General features: G+C 61.9%; 1 protein-coding gene across 1 annotated transcript; it reads left to right on the top strand.

Annotated features, from left to right (window-relative positions):
- The first annotated feature begins 9,059 nt into the window (after positions 1 to 9,059).
- On the top strand, positions 9,060 to 19,785 carry LOC111157051 (receptor activity modifying protein 3). The gene is made up of 3 exons (XM_022518263.1): positions 9,060 to 9,183; positions 15,210 to 15,342; positions 19,187 to 19,785. Exons 1-3 carry the CDS (start codon positions 9,120 to 9,122, stop codon positions 19,440 to 19,442), a joined length of 453 nt encoding a protein of 150 aa, XP_022373971.1. The 5' UTR covers positions 9,060 to 9,119; the 3' UTR covers positions 19,443 to 19,785.
- Positions 19,786 to 19,863: the final 78 nt, after the last annotated feature.

Raw genomic sequence — 19,863 nt, 5'->3', positions numbered from 1 at the left:
GGCCCACCTCAGCAGGGCATGCCGTTGGCAGGATCACATTCCTACACACTTTTGGGATTGGAGGTTTGAAGCTGACTTGATTTTTCAGGAAACATGTAATATATATATATATTTTTAAAGATTTTATTTATGTATTTGACAGACACAGATCACAAGTAGGCAGAGAGCAGCCAGAGAGAGGAGGAAGTAGGCTCCCCGCTGAGCAGAGAGCCGGGTGTGGGGCTCGATCCCAGGACCCTGACATCATGACCTGAGCCGAAGGCAGAAGCTTAACACACTGAGTCACCCAGGCGCCCCGAAACATGCAACATTTATGGGTGTTCGGCCAGGAGCCCAATCCCCCAGGAGGAAGGGGGGGCGTCTCCATGGCCGTGTCCTGCCCCTTGTTCTCTCTGTCCTCCCTCTCCTGTGGTCAGCTCTGCCCTGCCGGATTCTGGGGGGGGGGGCTCCCCATGCCAGCCTTCTGTCTTCCTCAGTCTCCTCGTCGTCTGCATCTCACGCCGCTGCGTCCACGCTGCCCTTCCCACCCAGGCCAACACCAGCCGCACAGCCCCCCAGGCAGCCCGCGCCAGCCGTGGGGAGCGTCGCGCTGTCTGACCTTGCAGTGGCCCCGGCCCCGCAAGGGGCGTCATGCACTGTCTGCAGCAAGGGGACAGGCGTGGAGAGGAAGACACAGGAGTCAGGGTCCGAAACAAAGTGTCCAATTTCAAATACAGTAACTACCTCCTTAGAACTTCCGGAACTGATTGTTGAAATTGTCCTGCCCCACCCCGGTTCCCATTTAGGGGATGCTCAGGGGGTAGCGAGGAGACGGTGAGCGCCCGCATGTCCTGCAAACGGTGGCCCGGTGGTGGCTGGACGTCCCTGTAGAAACTCTGAGCAGGAGGGAAGGAGACCCTGAGGGGTGGGCGCGCCAGAAGGTCAGTGTGTCTCCAGGGAGGTGTCGCAGGTGGGGACACCGGAGAGAACTTCAGCATCCCGCGGTGTCAGGTTCCTATCTCTTGGCCAAGAAACATTATTTCGTGAGCCTGTCACGGTGACTTCAATCCTCAGGGAAGGATCCTGATCGACAAGACATGTAATAAGCTCTTACGGCAACAGATCGACGTCCCATCGGAATAACATCCGCAGGAGAGTGCGATCCAACCCCAGTCTGGGCAGCATGGTTTCCCGGGAGACCAAGCCACCTGCAAAACGGCAACAGGAACTTGGCTGCGAGGAGGGTCAGGCGGTGCTTAGTCAGAGATGCGATGGCCTGAGGCTGGCCCTTGCGCATCCCGCATCCCTGCAGTGACGACGAACTGCCGACTTGGACAGACACCACCCTGCCAACATGCCCAGTGCACATCTTCTCTTCCCCCTCCTCCCCTCCCCCTTCTCCTCCCCCTTCACCTCCCCTCCCCTTCTTATCCCCCTTCTCCCCCTCCTCCCTTCCCTTCTCTTCTCCCTCCCCTCCTCCCTTTCCTCTCCTGTACCTCCCCCTCCTCCCCTTCCCTTCTCCTTTCCACCTCCCCCTATTGTCCCTCCTCCCTTCCCTTCTCTTTCTCCTCTCCCTCCTCCTCCTCCTTTCCCCTTCCTGTACCTCCTTCTCCTCTCCTTCTCCTCTTCTCCCTCCCACTCCTCCCTTCCCGCTCCTTCTTTCCCTTCTCCCCTTCCTCCCTCTTCTACCCCTCCTCTCCCTCCTTTCCCTCCTCTTTTCCCCTCCCCTCCCCCTTCTCCTCCTCCACTTTATACTTTGTTGCTCTGTGGCCCTTTCCACCCTGTGAATCTCTTGATTCTGTTGCAGTCATCAGGTACTAACTTTAGAAAAGGGTCTTACAATTACCAAGTGGTGAAATGATCATAACAAATTAAGTGAAAAAACTTCTGGCATCTTCCCTGTTATTTAATTTTACATGAATCTCGTTTAAAACATTAAAAACATAAAACATAAAAAAAAGCAGTTTGCACAGCCGGATGAGATTCTTTCTTTCTCGAATAAGTTTGTAAGAGATGGTGTCTATTTCCTTTTGATTCACTTCATTTCTGTTTTTCCCTGAAATGATGTGTATTACTTCTATGAATGGGGGAAACACAAACAAAAACCAGGGATGTCACCTGTGCTCCCCGAGTGGGGCCTGCGGACTGGCTAGGGACAGTCTGTCTCCTGGCCTTCAGCCTTAGGCCCCAGCATGTGCTTATCTAGCGCTGTTACGGCCTGAATTCCCAGCTGCTCCTCCGCTGAGGCCAAGGGCCTGCTTCCTCCAGGCATCTATGAGTAATTCTGGGGGCGTCTCTGTTCTATCTCTGGCTGTCTGGCTCTCTTTGTGCTGTCTCTTGCTGTCTCTGGCTGTCTCTGGGCTGACACTGGCTATTTCTCGCTGTCTCTGGGCTGTCTCTCTGCTATCTCTGGGCTGTCCCAGCTCACATGTACCAGCCCTGCTGGGCCACCAGCTCCTCTGCACGATCGTGGGGCACGTCCTGGTGATCTGGGCACGGCACCCCTCAAACCTTTGCAGTGGGCGGAGGTGCGCCAGCGAGAAGCCGAGAAGCCGAAGCCGGGTTTCAAGTTTGCTGAGTTGCAGTTCTTGGGATCAACAGCGGCCGGCAGCGAGGGGTCCTTAGGGCTGCAGCTGGGGTACCAGAGGGGGACCTGCGCGGAGGAGGAGCTGCCCTTGTCTTCCTCCTGCTCCCGCTTGCTAGGGGCAGGGTCAGTCCTTCCTCCCAGGCCTGAGCTCCTGCCCAGGGCTGCGTTGGGCCCCTGCAAGGTGCCAGCATGGCCAGCTGGTCCCCGCGGCCTGTTCACCTCCACATTTCCTCCGCACCTGGTCTGCATGCAGACCCCAAGAGACTGGGAAATGAGGCTCACAGTGAGGTTCCCCTGCGTGACTGCCAGAGCCAAGGAGTCGCACCCCGCGGCTGCCCGCCCCTTCCCCAGAGCTACCTTCCCTGTGGATCTGGGCCCTGGTTTTTTTTTTTTTTTAAGATTTTATTTATTTATCTGACAGACAGAGATCACAAGTAGGCAGAGAGGCAGGCAGAGAGAGAGGGGGAAGCAGGCTCCCCGCTGAGCAGAGAGCCCGATGCGGGGCTCGATCCCAGGACACTGGGACCATGACCTGAGCCGAAGGCAGTCGCTTAACCAACTGAGCCACCCAGGCGCCCCATGGGCTTTGTGACTGGGCTCTGCGGTGGTCGGTTCGTGTCCCTGAGTGCGCACCTGAGTGTCTACCTCTGCACCCTGACCTTGCAGATCCTGTGGCGCTCCACATGCCTGCAGGGACAGGGGTGCTGTGCAGGGGGGATCGCGGCCCAGACCCCCCCCAAGTTCCAGAGCTCTTCTCTCCACTGGTCATGTTCTTCTTGTGAGCAGCGTGGCCTGCTTGTCCGGAGGATCTGGAGAGACCCCTGCCTGGTCAGGGCACAGGAAGTGGTCAGATGGCCCCATTTCTCATCCCAAAGTGCACCTTTTCTATTCACCAAGTCCACGAGGCTGGTGCGAGCCGTAGGAGTCACACGTGCACAAGGGCACATGCACGTACCACACACATCACACATGCACACACACACACACACACACACACACACACACACACGCGCGCGCGCACGCGCGTGCACACATGCTCCCGCAAATTCCCAACACACACACGACATAAAACCCACCCTGGGCCCCTTGTGGCACTGCAGGAAAATGAGAAAATGGAAAGGAGCCGAAAAATCCCTCCAGATCCCTCCAGACCCAGAAATGACCAGGGCTAACATCGGGGCGTCTTTTCCTCAAAACATTTTCTGATTGATTTTACAAAATTGCAATCAAAGGAAGGTGAACTTGCCTTGTTTACTTAAAAGGGAAGTGGGTGACCATATGAACAAGTAGACAGAACGTGGCCCGGCGGCCCCGTGGTCTGTCCCCAGCCTGGAAGAGGAAGGAGCCCCCGACCCGCTCCTGCGTGGCTGACCCCAGAGGACGCCACGCTGAGTGGAAGGAGCCGCATACAGAAGGGTTCCGGCTCCGGGAGGTGCTGGGAGGTGTCCGACCCATAGGGCCGGAGAGCAGACGGGGGCAGCAGTGCAGGGGCAAGGGATGGGGGCTAGTGTCTCCCTCGTGGGGGACAGTGCCGGGGAGAAAGTTGTAGGGATGGACCGTGGTGGTGGCCGCCCCCAGAGAGGACGTGCTTGATGCCGCTGAAGCGTGTGCTTCGAGCCGGTGAGGACGGGGATGGCAATGCTGTGTGTGTTTTATAATAATAATGATAACGACAGTAATCATGATAAGACATAAAGCGTTGAGTCCTGCGTCCTGGGCAGCTAGGAAGTGCTGCAGGTTCCCCTCTCCAGCCCCGAGCCTGGGGGACCTCCCCCTCTCCCCTTTGCATGGTCCCGCAGGGCACTGAGGGGGAAGATGCAGTGGCCTGCCGTTTGCCGGCAGAGGGAGCCAAGCACCCATGCACCCGCCCGCTGCTGCAGCCTCGCAGGTCAGGGCTTTGAGGGGAACCTCCCAGAATTAGCAAGACTGCTGGACCTCAGCCCCTTCCACGCTGATGCACACACAGTGGGACGGTTCTCCGACTGGGCTGCCAGGTCACTCGCAGGGGAGCAAGACCACTCAGGATCACCCTCGAAGGCCCGGCTGTCTCTGCAGGGCCTGGGGCCACGGGGAGCCTCGGGGAAGGCACTTGTCTTACCCAGGGGACTCATACTCACCCGTGCCTGTCCCTTCCCCAGAGGACCTGCCGCGGGTCCAGGAGCCTGGAGAGACCCCTCCTTTGTGAGGACACATGCTCAGTCTTCCACCTGGGAAGAGCAAAAAGAGGGGACAGGACTTTCAGGGTTCCGTCTGCAGGCCTGCTGGAGGAGGGGGGGACTGATGGCCTCGCTCTCCTGTTGTAGAAGGTGCCTGCTCCGGGCCACAGGGCAGTAGGGGAGACACACGGGGCTGTCAGGAAGGAGAGCTTCTCTTGGCCCCAGCCGTCCTGGTGCTCCCCACCTCCACCCCCTCCCCCTGTGCCGTGTGTGTCAGCATGGAGTGGCCCCCTTAGCCTCAGTCCTCACCCTTAATCTGGGAATGAGGCGGGGCAGTGATCTTCTGCAGCTTCAAGATTTTATTTATTTATTTGTCAGAGAGAGAGCGCGCGCGAGAGAGCGCGAGAGCGCTTGCAGGGAAAGGAAGAGAGGGAGAGGGAGAAGCAGACTCCCCGCCGGGCAGAGAGCCCATCCCAGGACCCAGAGATCATGACCTGAGCCCTGCCACGTGGGGAAGCGGCCCGGCGGGGGGACTCTAATGGAGAGGCAGACACCATCTCATGCCTGAGATTCTCTTCAGCCTCTTGGAGGAGGAGAAACCCATCATTTCTAGGGGAGTTGTGGGAGCTTGGGGTAGATTCCTATAAAACCTGATCGGGTTGGGGCTGCCTGGGTGGCTCAGTGGGTTAAGCCTCTGCCTTCGGCTCAGGTCATGATCTCAGGGTCCTGGGATCGAGCCCCGCATTGGGCTCTCTGCTGGGCAGGGAGCCTGCTTCCTCCTCCCTCTCTCTGTCTCTCTGCCTGCCTCTCTGCCTACTTGTGATCTCTCTCTGTCCAATAAAATCTTAAAAAAAAAAAAAAAGCACCTGATCAGGCTGTTCTCAAGAGGGTCTGGGCTGAGCTGAGGGCAGCTGGGTAGGTGAGAAACTCAAGTGACCATGACATTCTCTTTCTTGGGGGCTGGACTGCTTTCCTGGCTTGGACCCCTGGACAGGGCAGGAATCCCAGGGACCTGGGGAGGGCTGGCTGGGTGCAGGAACACCATGTTCTGGAGTAGAGATGGCCAAGAGCTAGAGCAAAGCCCCCCTCTGGTGCCCACTGACCGCCTGGCTGAGCCGTGCACTGCATGGGGCCAGGCTGCCAACCCGAGGTACAGGAGAGCAGGGGAACAGCAGGGGCGTCCATGGGGGAGGGTATCCCCAGCGAGCGGGCCGCAGGGGAGTCGAAGAGGTCTGGTCACTCAGCAGAAGCAAGTCTCAGTGCCTCTGTGAAGGGGCAGGCGGAGGAGGAGGCCTGGGGCTCCAGCTGGCCCACGGGCAGGTGCGGGTCCTCTCTATGGGGAGCAGACAGCCCTGGGAAAGAGTGTTTGGCTCTTTTTTTTTTTTTTTAAGATTTTATTTATTTATTTGACAGACAGAGATCACAAGTAGGCAGAGAGGCAGGCAGAGGGAGAGAGGGGGAAGCAGGCTCCCCGCTGAGCAGAGAGCCCGATGTGGGGCTCGATCCCAGGACCCCGGGACCATGACCTGAGCCAAAGGCAGAGGCTTAACCCACCGAGCCACCCAGGCGCCCTGTGTTTGGCTCTTCTAGGGTGGCAGCTTGTGAGCTCAGGGAAGGAACCAGACGTCAGGGCCGCCCCCGCCCTGGGCCCGATCTGTCCTCTCCGCCCTGAGTCCTGAGGGCTGTGGCTGGCCTGCGGGGCCTCCCTGGGATCCCACGCCAGCTTGGCTGGAGGAGCTGGAGGGAGGGATCCAGGCTACTGTCGGAGAGACTGCTTGTGGTTTCACCATGCGTCATCCTCAGGGAGCCCCGAGTTAGCCAGCACCCCCTGTCATGAGCATGGACCCTAACCCACCCCGTGCGGTGTGTCCCCTCCCCCCTTCCCCTCTCAAGCTCATCCCTCCACCGGGACAGCGTCTCTGTTGGCCCTGGGCACGCCGCACCTGTGTACCCACAGCTTACACCGCGAACACGCACCAGTTCTCACTAGCCTGAGTGCCTGGCTCCGCCGGGAGGCTGTCCTGCTCAAGGTGGGTTCAGACCGCCCAGGTGCCCACCAGCCTGGACGTCTTAGTGGCTGGAACGCGGTGGACACTCATCCCACGGTCGCCCACAGGGCTGCTCCTTGTCTAGGACGAAGCTGCTCCGCCCAGCCTGGAGCGAGAGCTGCTGATCTCGTCTGTCCCAGCATTGCAGTTCCCCGCACGGCCGTTCTGCCACGACCCAGGGGTCCCCGCAAACACTGATGCCAGCCTGGATCTGGGCAGGGTGGAGGCCGTCTCCGACGACTGGAGAGGAGACGAGCGGCAAGCTTGCGGCAGGGGAGGTAGCTGTGTACGGGGGGTGGGGAGGGGTCCATGTGCCCAGCCGGTGCCAGGACAGGAAGGAGTCAGGAGCAGCGGGAAGGGCAAGGACTTGTCCTCACCCCTTCTCTAGAGCTGTGTGAGCCCCTGCACCAGCAAGCTCTTGCTCCGTGTCCGGCCCCAGCGCAGGAGGAGCTCACAGGGACTCCCTCTAGCGGGGAGAAGGGGCGGTCCATGAAGCCCCAGGAGCTCCTGGGCCTGCGGGGCTGACCCGACCTCAGAATGCGGAAGGGGAGGGCATTCTTGGTGGGGGAGCAGCTTCAGCCAGGTCCAAGGTGGAGTGTACAAGGCCCTCGGGCTCTCAGGCCGTTATCGCCGCAGCCCTGCCTAGTCAGGCTGTTCATTGCCAAGGACTGCCCAAGGAGCCACAGCCCCCAGGCTAGCACAGGCTCCTGGCTGCTGTCTGACCAGTCCCTCTGTGTGGGAGTAAGGGGGTCTTGGGAGTCTGGCCAAGCCCCTCCCGTGAGTGCCGTGGGCACTGGTGAGTCTGCACTCTCTAGGGATGCTGGTGGGCGCCCGCACTGTGTTCCTGCGTTGTCTGGGTTGGCACAGGCCATTCGAGAGGGGGTGGCTGGCATGGAGCTGAGCTGAGCCCGTGCGTGGCCCCTCTGCGTGAGCCGAAGGCTTGGGCTGCTCCTGTGCCTGCCCACCCCACCACCTCCGGAGGAAGGCAGGCAGGAAGGGGCTGATCAATTTCAATTAGCTTTAAGTCTCTGTTGAGATAATTCTGGCTTCTTCCAGAAAAGGCACAGAAAGCTTCGATTCCTTACTAATGCGGGAAGGGTCAGATCAGCTCATGCGGCCAGCAGTGGTGGTGACTGCCACCATCACCTGGATTTCGGGGTGACCCCATGGGCTGTTACTACCCCCTACCTCTGCCACTTAGAGAGGCCGAAGGCTTGTTGAGGCAGGGAGCCCACCTTCTCCTACCTCTGGGCTGGGCACAGGCAGAGAGCAATTCCGGGGGGTGAGGTGGGGTGGGGGGAGCCCCGCCCTCCAGGCTTGGCTCTGTGAGCCCTCAGATCAGTATGTGCTCCCAAGGCCGGACTGTGGGTACCGAGGACACAGGGTTCCTCCTTCCAAGGGGCTCAGGAATGGCTATGTGACCAGCGGTCCGCTGGGACCAGGATCCACACTAGGGGCTGAAGGTGATGGAGGTGTCCAAACCCGGGGAACTGATCTATCCGCGTCTCTCCCTCCCCCACTTCAGGCCCGTTGCGGTCAGGTCTTCCCGGTTCGCAGTCACTCTCCTGGCCCCGATTTTGTCCTTTGAGGTTTCCCAGAGGTCACAGGGCAGGGACCAGGGCCTGAGGACTGGGGCTTCCAGGCATGGGTAGTGGTGTGCGCGCGCGCGCGCGCACCAGGGTGCCGTACCTGCTCAGGCCCCCATCCCCTTCGGGTGCAGAGGGATACAGAGGCACAGAGAAGTATCTTGGAGGGCCTGGGGGCAATAGGGACTCGGGGATCAGCTGCTTCACTCTGGTGGCCCCTCCCTGCTCCACCCCTCCGCGGCCCCACTTCTCCTCAGGCTGGTGCCGCCCCCGCACACCCTCCCGTCCGGTCTCTCCGGGGCTCGGAGCCGCACAGCACTCCCGCCCCAGACACCTTCCCAGCCCTCGGCCGCCCGCTTCCCGCCTCCTGGCACACTCCCGCACGCGCACCCACTTCTTCCCGCTCCCTAGGCCGCTCCTCCCCCCCAGCCCGCCCCCGTCCTGCCAACCGCGCGCTCGCCGCGGGCAGTACCCCGGAACTGGAGGGCCGGGGCTCGCACCGGGGGTGGGGGGCTTGTCTTGAGGGTGTGAGCTCGGGCTAGGGGGCGAGTCCTGGGGGAGGTGGGACGCTTCCCGGGAGGGCGCGTCCCGGGCAGGCGCGCGCTCTGGAAGCAGGAGTGTCCCCTGTGGGTGGGCGCGTCCCCGAGGGGGAGGGCGCTGTCTAGGGGCGGGCTCTCCGCCGCCCCACCCTCGGCCGCGTCCCCCGGCGCCCCCCGCGCACCCAGCCTGGACGGAGCCGACCGCGCGCCGCAGCCATCCCGCCATGGAGACGCGAGAGCGGCGGCGCCCGCAGTTTCGGCTGCTGCTGCTGCTGCTCCTGCTCTGCGGTAAGGGCCGCGGGGTCTCGTGCTGGGGCGCCCCGACTTCCTCCGGGGCCGCGGGGACCCGCGCGGGCTTCGACCTCCCGCGCCCGCGCCGGGCCGTGCCTCCTGTGCTGCACGGATCCCGGCCTGCCCGGCGCGCGCGGCTCCGGAGCGGCGAGGCTTGACCCCGGCGCCGTCCCCAGCCTCCGCGGGAGGGTCCTGTGCACCGTCCCCGGAGGAGCCGAAGGCGACGGACCGGGTCTGGGAAGGGAGGCGCGGGGTCTCGTACAGGATCTGCCCGGCCAGCGGGCGGGGGCCGCGCCGGATCCTCGCAGCCGCGATGTCTCGGGTCTCGCTGCCAGGAGGCTGGGGATGGCCTGCCAGCGCGACACCCCGAGCAAGCAGAGGCGGCGCAGGTCCGGCTTCCAGTTCCCTGTTAGGTAGTGAGCTCCCTGTCCTGGAGCTCTTGCGCACCCCACGCTCAGGGCTTGGGTGGGAGGAATCCAGACCCCATGGAGGGCTGGTCCTTTCCACTTGTCCTTGTCCTCCGAGGACAGCCCTTCCGTGTGTGTGCGCGCGTGTTCCCCGGGGCTTGCAGGACCCGGAAGGCGCCGGATCCTTGAGGCCTCGCTCCCAGGCCCCTCCTCCAGCAAGAAAGCGGGGCTCTAGAGGATACCTTGTTTGTGAATTGGGAATGGGTCGAATAAAAAGCTTGTTTTGAAAAATTTTACTAAAGAGATGATCCAAGATCAAGTAAGAGAGCATGTGTGTGTTTGAGGAGGGCTTCCCCTGGAGAGGCTGGGTGGGCAGCCTGCTGAGGGGAGCTGGGGAGCCCTGGCCTGGGGGTCGGGTGCTCAGGGCCTCTGGGAGGGGTCACTATCCCTGGGTCCTGTGGGAGGCCAGCCTTGCCCTCGCTGGCCCATGTCCCGGGCTATAAGAGGCAAAGTTGACCTTGTTTGAAACTGTGGTTGGCTTTGCTGGTTTGGAACCCGCCAGGAGGAGGGAAGAGGCTTTCCCGCTTTCTGGGCCACCCTTCCCCTGGAGATGTCTGGGTGGAGAAAGTGGGGCTTCGTCTCACCATCCAGGATCAGAGCCTAGGGGGAGGTGGATTTTTGTGTTGAAGGGAAGGGTGTGTGATGGCTTCCGGACATCGGGAGCACGCCGACATGGGCTTTCAGTAAACCTCCCGTGCGAGGCCCCTGGAATGGAGATTGGGTGCCTCAAGGGAAGGGAGCTCTTAGCCTCATTCCCAGGATGACTGGGGCTCCCCTGGCCTGCCTCCAGCATGGGACTGTGAAGGACCAGAGGCAGACCAGAGGCATCTGGTCCTCCCTCGGTGGCTCCACGGTCTCCCTCACGCAGGTGGGGCGCTCTGGCCCGGGTGGGGCACCAGCCGGTGCTGGTCCTGTCAGAGGGAGGGCCTTGGGAAGGGGCTGCTGGCTGAGTGGGACGCAGGGAGAGGCAACACCTGCTCATGGTCCCACGCCACGTGTCACCGGTGGGGCCGAGCTCTGGAGGTGGCTGCTGACAGAGGCTCCTTGAGGCCTGACTGTGGAGGGCCCGGCAAGGAAGGTGAATTCAGGTTTCTTGGGGTGGATTCCAGACCTCCATTTGGAGGCACCCGCCACCACGCAGGACCTCGGGGTGCTGAGCTCACCTGTTCTCACCCCGACTGTTCATACTCCAGCTGGGCCTGGTGACACAGGTGGTTGGCCGAGAGGGGCCTCGAAGGTCTTCTGACCCTGCTCCTCGTTTTACAGATAAGAAACCGAGGTCCAGGGTGGGAGGACTCTGCCCAGACTCAGGGGCAGGGGCAGAACCTTCCAGAAACCATGGCGCGCCGCTCAGAGCCTAGTGCCCGGTGTGGCTCTCATTTCCATCTGGGGAAGGATGAGAGGCTCCTGTATTTCATTTCCAAATGCCCCTGTAAGAGGCCTTTCTCTGGGAAATGCTTCTGTTTGGTTGTTTATCATCTCCTGGAGTCTGGAAGTCCCCGAGACAAAAGGAGCCCAGCGCTACATTTTCTTCGTTTCCCTGGTGGAGCCAACGGAGTTGTGTGTGTCAGCTTCATTCCCGAGACCTTCCTGATGCAGTCTGTGGCAGCCGCCCGCTCTCTTGGTGTTGTCAGGAATCTGCGTCTTTACCTGCTGTTCTAACGCTGGCTGGGGCGTGGGCTTTTGCTGGGAGCGCTCGAGCGGGGAGTGCGGCAGAGATGGTGCTAGAATGCCTCTCCCCCGCCCCCCATCCAGGACACTTCTGGCTTGTCCCACAGGGCCTGCGTTGTGCGGACCCAGAGGCGGTACTGGCCTAGCGGCACCCCCTCCTCACGGCACCCCCCCACCCCCGCCCCACAGTCCTTGACGGCTCATTTTCCACCAGTCCTGGCCAGGCTCCTGCCGCACTGGCACTGCCAGTGGAGACTCTGGTCCAGGAAGGAGGAGGAGGGGCGAGAAGAGAGAGGGTCCGCGGGAGAGGGAGGAGAACGAGAGGAAGGAAGCGCTGTGCTGGCTCTTAGGGGGCTGACAGCAGGTGGTTCGGGCGCGCTGCGGGGCTCCTGGGGGTCCAGGTCCAGGGGCTGCCAATCCAGGGGTCCAGAGGGTCCAGATGTGCAGGTCCAGGTGTCAGATCAGGTAGACGGTCTAGGCGAAGGTGGGTTTTCACTGGAAGGTGTGGTGGCAGCCAGGAGGAGGGGACAGTGTGGGATTTGTGTGGCTTACGCCCTTGTGGGAGGTGGGTGGAGCTCAGGAGACTCAGATGGGACACTGTGATGACCCCATCAGGGCAAGGCCAGGCCCGGAGATGGGACTGAGGGCTGGGTGTGGAGAATACTGGTGGACCTCTAGCACCTATGGTGGGGGGCCCGTTGGGGAGCTGCAGAGAGAGGTGCCTTCGGAATAGGGCAGTGATGGGAGAAAGGAACACGGGCTGGCTTCGTCTTCATCCCCCCTGCCCTCATGTGGCTCCCAAGGGCCTGCACTCCCGAGTCATTGGCACCATGTCCTTGTGGCCCTGGACCCAGGGCCGCCTTCCTGCCAGCAGCTGGGCAGTGCATCTGGGCAGGGTGGTGGGGCGAGGTGGGGCCATGGCACACCCTGGTTCACTTGACTCTGCATTTGCCTGTGGGAAAGTCGCTTTTACCCTGGGCATTTAAACTGGGGGGATGGGAGCAGGGACGCTGTTCCTCAGGCAACCTAAGGATGGGATTGACATGAGGGTGTCGGCTCAGGCCAGTATGACAGGCCACCGGGAGGGGGCATCTCTGCAGGTAAGGTGGCTTTGGCTTGACCCCCCCGCCCTGCTGTGTTACTGAGCAGGTGGATGACCTTCCCTTTGGGGTGACCCTGTCTTTTTAAGTGCCTCCACGAGCGAGAGCTCTTCTGTGGACATTGGTCTCTGTGGAGGAGATGGCCGGGCTCCTGTTGAAGGAGCATCAGTTTGAGTCTTGACCGCTGGCAGCCTGGACCCACGAGTGAGGCCCCGAGACTGGGTTCAGCAGGAGCGCCCGGGGGTTGGAAAGAGCCCTGGGAGGCCTGCTCAGTCTGGCTCGGGGTCCACCTTTCCAACCTCACTGCTGCCCCTTCACTCCTAACACCCGTGGGTGCCCCCCTCCCCACCTAAGCAAAGGCAGTCTGGCTCTCTAGCCTCCTGTCCGTGCCGGCGCTTCCTCACGGTTCATTTCTGTAATCTCACTGATATTTCTGTCTACTCGTTTGTCCTGTAAATTACGGAGAGGGGGTGTGGAATCCGCAGCTGTTACTGTGGATTTGTCATTTGTTCTTTGTGATTCTACCCACTTTTGCCTCCTGTGTTTTGATGCCCTGTTATCAGGGGCGTACATGTTTAGCACAGTTACGTCTTCTTGGTGCACTGACCTGTTGGTCACTGTGAAAGACCCCCTCATCTCTGGTGATGTCCTTTCCCTGAAGCACTTGCGGCCGGTGTGCACACAGCCGTGCCACCTGTCTGGAGCAGCAGCAGCGCGGCACATCTTTCCCACCCTCGTACTTGGAATGTGTTTCAGTTCTTCTGTTTAAAGCAGGTTCTTGTGAACAGCCTGTGGCTGGGGCTTGTCTTTGCATGTCAGCTAACAACTTTGCTGCTTCTTCTTCTTCTTCTTTTTTTTTTTAAAGATTTTATTTATTTATTTGACAGATCACAAGCAGGCAGAGAGACGGGCACAGAGAGAAGGGGAAGCAGGCTTGCCGCTGAGCAGAGAGCCTGATGTGGGGCTTGATCCTAGGACCCTGGGATCATGACCTGAGCCGAAGGCAGAGGCTTAACCCACTGAGCCACCCAGGTGCCCCAACAACTTTGCTTCTTAACTGGGGTGTTTAAATCTATTTTTTTAAAGATTGTGTTTTTGAGTACTCTCTTTGCCCACTGTGGGGCTCGAACGCCGAGGTCAAGAGTCACGCGTTCCGCTGACTGAGCTGGCCAGGGCCCCTCAATCTGACCGTTGGCGTGGGTTGGCTTATGTCTCCCATCGTGTCATCAGAACTTTTTCCCTTCTCTTTTTTGGTCTTTTTTTGGACTTATATTTTTTTAAACTCCTCGCGTCTTTGCCCTCTTCATTCTTGTCTCCCTTTTGTTCCCAGAAGCGTCCTTAGGGTCACAGGGCCACCTCCTGTGGGGTGCAAGCCCCTCCCTGAGCTGGGCACAGGCCTCCCCACAGGGCACTCGGTGGTCCGCCCTGGGGACAACCCGGCCTGCGGTGTAGGATCTCAGCAGGTCAGAACCCGCCATTTGTTGTTGACGGGCATTTCTCCTGTACGTTTGCGGCTCAGACTGAAATTTCTGCTGCTGCCCTCAGGAACTGATCATTCGTTCATTCATTCATTCTCTTGAAAAGTCTTTTCGGAATACCAACGAGGTGCTGATGGTTCGGGGAGCGAGGGAGCAGCAGACCCACATCAAACACCGACAGTAACGACGTCGGAAAGATAGGAGCCTCTGTGGGCACATGACTGATGCCCGTCCCTACGGCCCCTTGTGAGTGAAGCAGGACCCATTTCCCTTAGTTTACAGATGGGGAGACTGAGGTCAGCTGGTGACCAGTGATGCTGGGTGTGAGCCTGGGTCGGCCCAGTTCTGGATGTGGGCCTCTCTCTTGTTTCCTTCTCTGTGGTTTGTTCTGCGACACAACACTCTGCCAGGACACACACAGATGTGTATGCACATGTACACATACACACGCACGCATGCATGCACACACATCTACACAGCAGGGCTGTGTGCACACACGTACACGTGTGAACACACACATATGCACGCACATACCAGGACACACACCACAGGGCTTTCTTTTAATTGTGTGGTGGGAGCCAAAGCAGGGGCCGTGAGAAGGAAGATTAAGAGGGGTGTCTGGGGGGGAAGGGTGGGCCTGTCCTGAAGGTGGGTGCTGCTCAGGGGGCAGATGAGCTGGGGGAAGGAGGAGGTGGACGGATGGCGGTGTTGGGAGCAGAGGTGGAGGGAGGGGGGCTGCTGGGATTCCTGAGGGGAAACCCCCCCAGACCCGGGAGTGACCTGGCCCTGCTTCTGGAACACGAGTCCCTGCGTCTCGTCAGCCCCGGGCCTCCTGGAATGGAGGGGCGGCCCCGACAGGCAGTGTTTTCCCCTGCGGGGGCCTCCGCTGGGGCCCCCGTGGTCCTAGATGGTCTGCAGACTCTCAGGACCTTCTGGGGGTGTGCTCCGGGCACCCGCGCCGCTCGCGCTGCTGTCCCTGACCCCGTCCTTGGGGTGGGACTCGCTGCCCACCCCCACTGCACGTTGAAGCCCACCTGCTCTCGGCTTTCCTGACCCCCAGGACACGCATCTCTGCCTGCTGCGCTCCCTCACCTTCCCCCTCCCACGCCATGTCGGGAGATCCCTGCTCTCCGGGTCCCATAGAGGCGCAGCCACGTGCGTCTCCTTTAAGGCAGAGGCTTCACCTCCCTGGCCCACGGCGGGGGCGGCGCGAGGGCCCCCAGCTGCCTGTGGGGGGGACGTCAGCAGGAGGCTCGAGGGTCACTTTGCAAACCACGGTGTCACGCCTGTGGCTGTCCCCTCTCCAGGTGGGTGTCCCCCGGTGGGTGGCTGCAACGAGACACGTATGCTGGAGAAGCTGCCGCTCTGCGGGAAGGCCTTCGCCGACGTGATGCGCACGCTGGACACGTGGAAGCGCTGCAACCTGTCCGAGTTCATCGTGTGAGCGCCGCCGCCCTGCCCACCCCGCCGCACCTGACCTCACCGCCCTCCCCACCGCACCTGACCTCCCTGCTCACCCCCGCCGCACCTGACCTCCCTGCTCACCCCCGCCGCACCTGACCTCCCCTGCCCTCCCTGCCCATTCCCGGCAGATGCAGAAGTTTCACTGTTTCGTTCAGGAACAGTCCCCCACAGCAGCTGTGTCCGGTCCACGCAGGGGTCGTGGGTGTGGACCACACCCCCAGACCCACTGTTGGCTGGGGGTACTGGGCACGGAAGCCCCTAGAATGCATTGGGAATGGGGAGCCCGGGGGCCTGGGTTTGGGAGTCCCTGAGGCTTGTTCTCTGGGCCGTCTGAATGGAGGGTCTGCACTTTCTCATACCCACGAGCGTGGCCCGGGCCGCAGAGCCGGGAGCCTGGGGACAGCGGCTGGCACCCAGTTGCCCCTTCCACTGCACCCAGGGAGGGACCCCTTGGGTGAGCCATCCTTACTGAGGTGTGGGGCCTCTGGGGCCACTGGGGCCCCCTCGGGGGGGCCAGCAGAGCCTGGGAAGTTCCAGGCGACCCCTTCCCCAGACCTGCATCCCTGCCAGCCCTGACCCCACCTAGTCGTGAGCGTCCAGGTGGAACTGGGATGTTACATAAAGGGCTCTGGCGGGACAGCAGGGCGGGGACCAGCATCTGGAGATCTCCGTGCAGCGAGAGGGGGACCCCAGGGCCATATCAGTGCCTCAGAGGCATCGTGAGGCAGAGAAGAAGCCTGGCAGGTGCAGAGAGAGTCCTGGGTGGTGGAACAGGGAGCGGAAGACGAGGGCAGGAAGGCTGAGCTGCGAGTCCGCCCACAGGCCAGGTGACCTGGGGGCAGGAGTTCTAGAAGGTGGGCAGGGAGACGCAGGGAGAAACTCAGGGCCATTTCCAGGTGAGGGCTCAGGTTTAGATCCCGAGAGCTCGCCTGGTGCCCGGCACCAAGTCCCCGGACAACAGCACGGCCACGAAGGGGCAGAGGCATGTGTGCAGAGGGACAACAGTGGGCTAGACACACGTGAGGACTCGGGGCCTCACACGCCCCACGCAGCCCTGGAAACCAGGAGGGGGTGGGGGCTGGGGCTTCAGATTTCTGGAATGCTTTTCCCACAAATCTGTCATCATGGAAACAGCGTCAGACACGCAGAGCTCCCGCCTCATGTTTCTCTGGCGCCCTTTCTTGGGGTGCAGGGGTGGTACCACTCCCCGCCCCCCAGATAGTGAGCAAACCACGGAAGAGGATGAAGTGAGAGGCGGAGGGCAGAGACAGAGCGTGAGAGCGGGTGGGCAGGCGTGGCAGCCGCGGGTGGGCCGAGGGGTCCCAGGGGCAGTGAGCACCAGAGGGGCCTTGTCCCCACAGTGATCCGTTTCTGAGGTCACTGCCCTTGTCCTCATCCCACGGCCAGCTTGCTGAGGACGGAGACCCCCCTCCTCCCATTAAGGGGTGGCTGCTAGCGAGGTTTCCAAGTGCTGTGCTTTATTGCCTACGAGCAACAACACAGGAAGCGAATCTTGAAGAAATCAAGGAGCTGAGTTAGAAAAGTGGCTGCCCTGTGGGAGAGGGCACCTGACCGGGGGCTTCTGGGCTGCGTAGCCCCCGGCCATCGGGGCTAGAGCTGCATTTCTTTAACTGTGTGTGCAGTGCCCCAGGAGCTGGAGGGAGGGTGCTCCAGGGGCCACACTCAAGGGGGACACAGGAAGGCCCCCGCTCACTAGGGGATGCTGGGGAGAACAGTGTCTTGTGACCTGGGTTCCCCGATGTCACGCATACAGTGCCTTCCTCGTGAAGAACCCCTCGGTTGTGTCTCCAGCCCGAGCTGGGGCTGGTGAGTTTGCAGGGCGTGGGGCTGTGTGCTGTGAGCCTAGCCCTCGGCAGGCTACTGGGGAGTGGTGGCCTTTGCAACCTTTGTCGGCCCAGCTGGCCCCCAGTATTCTCCAGAAGCACCTGGCCTAGGCACTCAGCATGCACCTCCGTGAGCCGATGCCCGGAGACAGGTGCTGTGCTCAGCGCCGTGCAGGTACACACGTGGGTGCACTACCCGATCCTCGCCGTTATCCTCCTGGAGAGGTACTATGAATCCCACTCACAGGTGGGGAAACTGAGGCTCAGGGACCCAGGACGCGTGGCTGAAATCTGGAAGGCAGTCTGCGCTGTTGTGCACGGGCTTCTGGGGGGCGTGGCTTCCTTGCCTGGCTTTGCCCGCTTGGGTCCAGCCTCATCTGGCCTAGTCTCGGCCCTGGGGAGAGTGGTGGGGGGCCTTCTCGCAGGCAAGGGAGTCAGAGCAGGGGTTCTCGTCAGACTCCGGGGATGGGGGCTGCCCCAAGCAAAGGCCGGGTTGGACCTCTCCTGGGTAGCAGGTCACTGAGACCGGGGTTACAGGGGGTGGGTCTGGGATGATGGGGTTCCTGTGGACCTGACCTGGGCACATCCCAGGCTCTGGATGTGACTCACCTCGTCCCTTCTGCTCCTGGCTCTCTTCCGTCTGTGTGGGCTCCTCCTTGTAGGACCTGGGGGGCCCTGGTGTGTGACCTGCATTCCAGCCTCTGCACTAGAACCCTGCCAGGAGGCTGGGCACCCGGAGGGCCTGGCCGCGGGAATCCACTACCCTTCGTTTCCCATCCTTGCTGGGTGGAGACACATCTGTGGGAGAAGCAGCTCCTTCCTGTTGATGGCTCAGGGCAGGCCACATTCCCCAGGACAGTGCAGGAAGGAGGACGTGGGGCACAGGGCCTCAGGCCTGCCTTGCCCCAGCCTTTGTTCCCATGTGAGCCGAGGCTGGAGCCCGTGGGCCTCCTGTTCCTGATCTGCAGGTGGCACTCGGCCAGGTGTGGGAAGGCACGGGCCGTGGACAGAGCCGGTGCCCCCTGGCACGTGTCCGTCTAGCCCTCTCTCCGGAGCACCCTGGGTGATGGTCCCAGTCTAGGCTCCCACCTCCGGAGGCTGCTGGTTGTGCTCAGGGCGAGGTGGCTGTTTGGCCGACTCTGGGTGCCCGTGGCTGCGACCCTGGTCGGTGGTTTGAACTGTCCAGAGCCCATCTGCTGGACAGATGTGGCACCTCATGGGTGGCTTGCTGTGTGCCCTTCGGAGGTTTGATGACATGGACAGGGAGGCCCATGGGGGCGGGGGCTTGAGCCTGTCCTGTGTGATGGAGGCTGCCATCTCCTGACCTGGCAAAGGAGGCAGCTGGCCCTTGGCCTTGGAGATCCCTTCCCTGCGGTCCACAGAGCATCTTCGATGATGAGGGCCTTGTGGGTCATGCATCCCTCTGCCTTGAAAGAAGGGGTCAGGCCCTATGTGTCCTCTGGGCAGACTGGGCCCAGACGGGGGGCTCTGGGAGCTCAGGGACTCCCAGGGAGCTGGTCGTGGGCATGAGGCATGGACAGAACTCAGCCGCAGAGCTTCCATGCTCTGTCTGCTCTTGGTTGAGATGGGTGGTCTGGGGTCTGGGCTGGATGAGCCCAGGGTGTGTGCAGAAGTCCCTCACTGGCCTGGGGCTTCAGGCACAGGGGCTTGGTGGCGGGCATGCAGCAGAGCGGTGCAGAGCATGGTTGGACGCGTGGGGGAGGCGGCTCAGGCACCGCAGAGTCTGGCTCTGGCCCAGGGGAGGAAAGTCTCGGCGGCGGGATGGTCACTTTGCCCCAGGAGCCTCTGGGGAAGGAGACGGCATGTCGCATAGGGGCCGTGCTATCAGGGTCGCGAGGGCGCTCCCTTCACTGTCCAGCGCCACCCAGGACTGGGCCCCAGCCCCTCTTTCCGGGGTCACGGCCCGCTTGACAGGGGTCGCAGGGGGCCGGTTGTCACGCCTTCGGCATTTGCAGGTACTACGAGAGCTTCACCAACTGCACCGAGGTGGAGACCAACGTGGTGGGCTGCTACTGGCCCAACCCGCTGGCGCAGGGCTTCATCAGCGGCGTGCACCGGCAGTTCTTCGCCAACTGCACCGTGGACAGCACGCACTGGGAGGACCCCCCCGACGAGGTCCTCATCCCGCTCATCGCCGTGCCGGTCCTGCTGACCGTGGCCATGGCCGGCCTGGTGGTGTGGCGCAGCAAGCGCCCTGACCAGCTGCTGTGAGGCCCGGCGGTCGCAGGGGCCGCACCTGGAGAGAGGGAAGGCCGGGCCGGGGGCTGGGGAGCCGCCCCGGACCCGGACCCGGACCCGGACCCGGTGGTCGTGGGCAGGCGCCACCCGGCCCCACAGCCCGCTGCACTCACGCTGCTCACTTAGGCGCTTCCTCTTTCTTGGGCCGGGGAAGAAAATGCGCCAAGACCAGAGCCCGAATCGCTGCTGCTGTGCCCTTCGCCCAGGCTGGCTGTCCGGGTGGTTCCTTCGCAGAGCCCTGCTTGGCCCCGCCGCCGGGCCTCCTGCCCTGACCCCACCTCCGGCCCGGCTCTGACTCCGCCTCCCAGCCCCCCTCCCCCCCCCCCCCGGCCCCCCCCCCCCCCCTCCCCCGACCCCCTTTCCTACCCTGACCCCACCTCCTGCCCTGACCCCA

Source organism: Enhydra lutris, unplaced genomic scaffold, assembly GCF_002288905.1.
Source record: "Enhydra lutris kenyoni isolate GAN:26980312 unplaced genomic scaffold, ASM228890v2 scaffoldscaffold51, whole genome shotgun sequence".
Taxonomy (NCBI): Eukaryota; Metazoa; Chordata; class Mammalia; order Carnivora; family Mustelidae; genus Enhydra; species Enhydra lutris.
Note: the sequence above shows the minus strand (reverse complement) of the source record. Positions and strands in the feature narration are given on the sequence as shown.

Excerpts from the sequence above, each read along its gene's own strand:
- LOC111157051 (XM_022518263.1), top strand. The coding sequence starts at position 9,120 with ATGGAGACGCGAGAGCGGCGGCGCCCGCAGTTTCGGCTGCTGCTGCTG. Across the intron at positions 9,184-15,209 it reads GCTGCTGCTCCTGCTCTGCG|GTGGGTGTCCCCCGGTGGGT; the intron begins GTAAGGGCCGCG and ends TCCCCTCTCCAG. Across the intron at positions 15,343-19,186 it reads AACCTGTCCGAGTTCATCGT|GTACTACGAGAGCTTCACCA; the intron begins GTGAGCGCCGCC and ends CGGCATTTGCAG.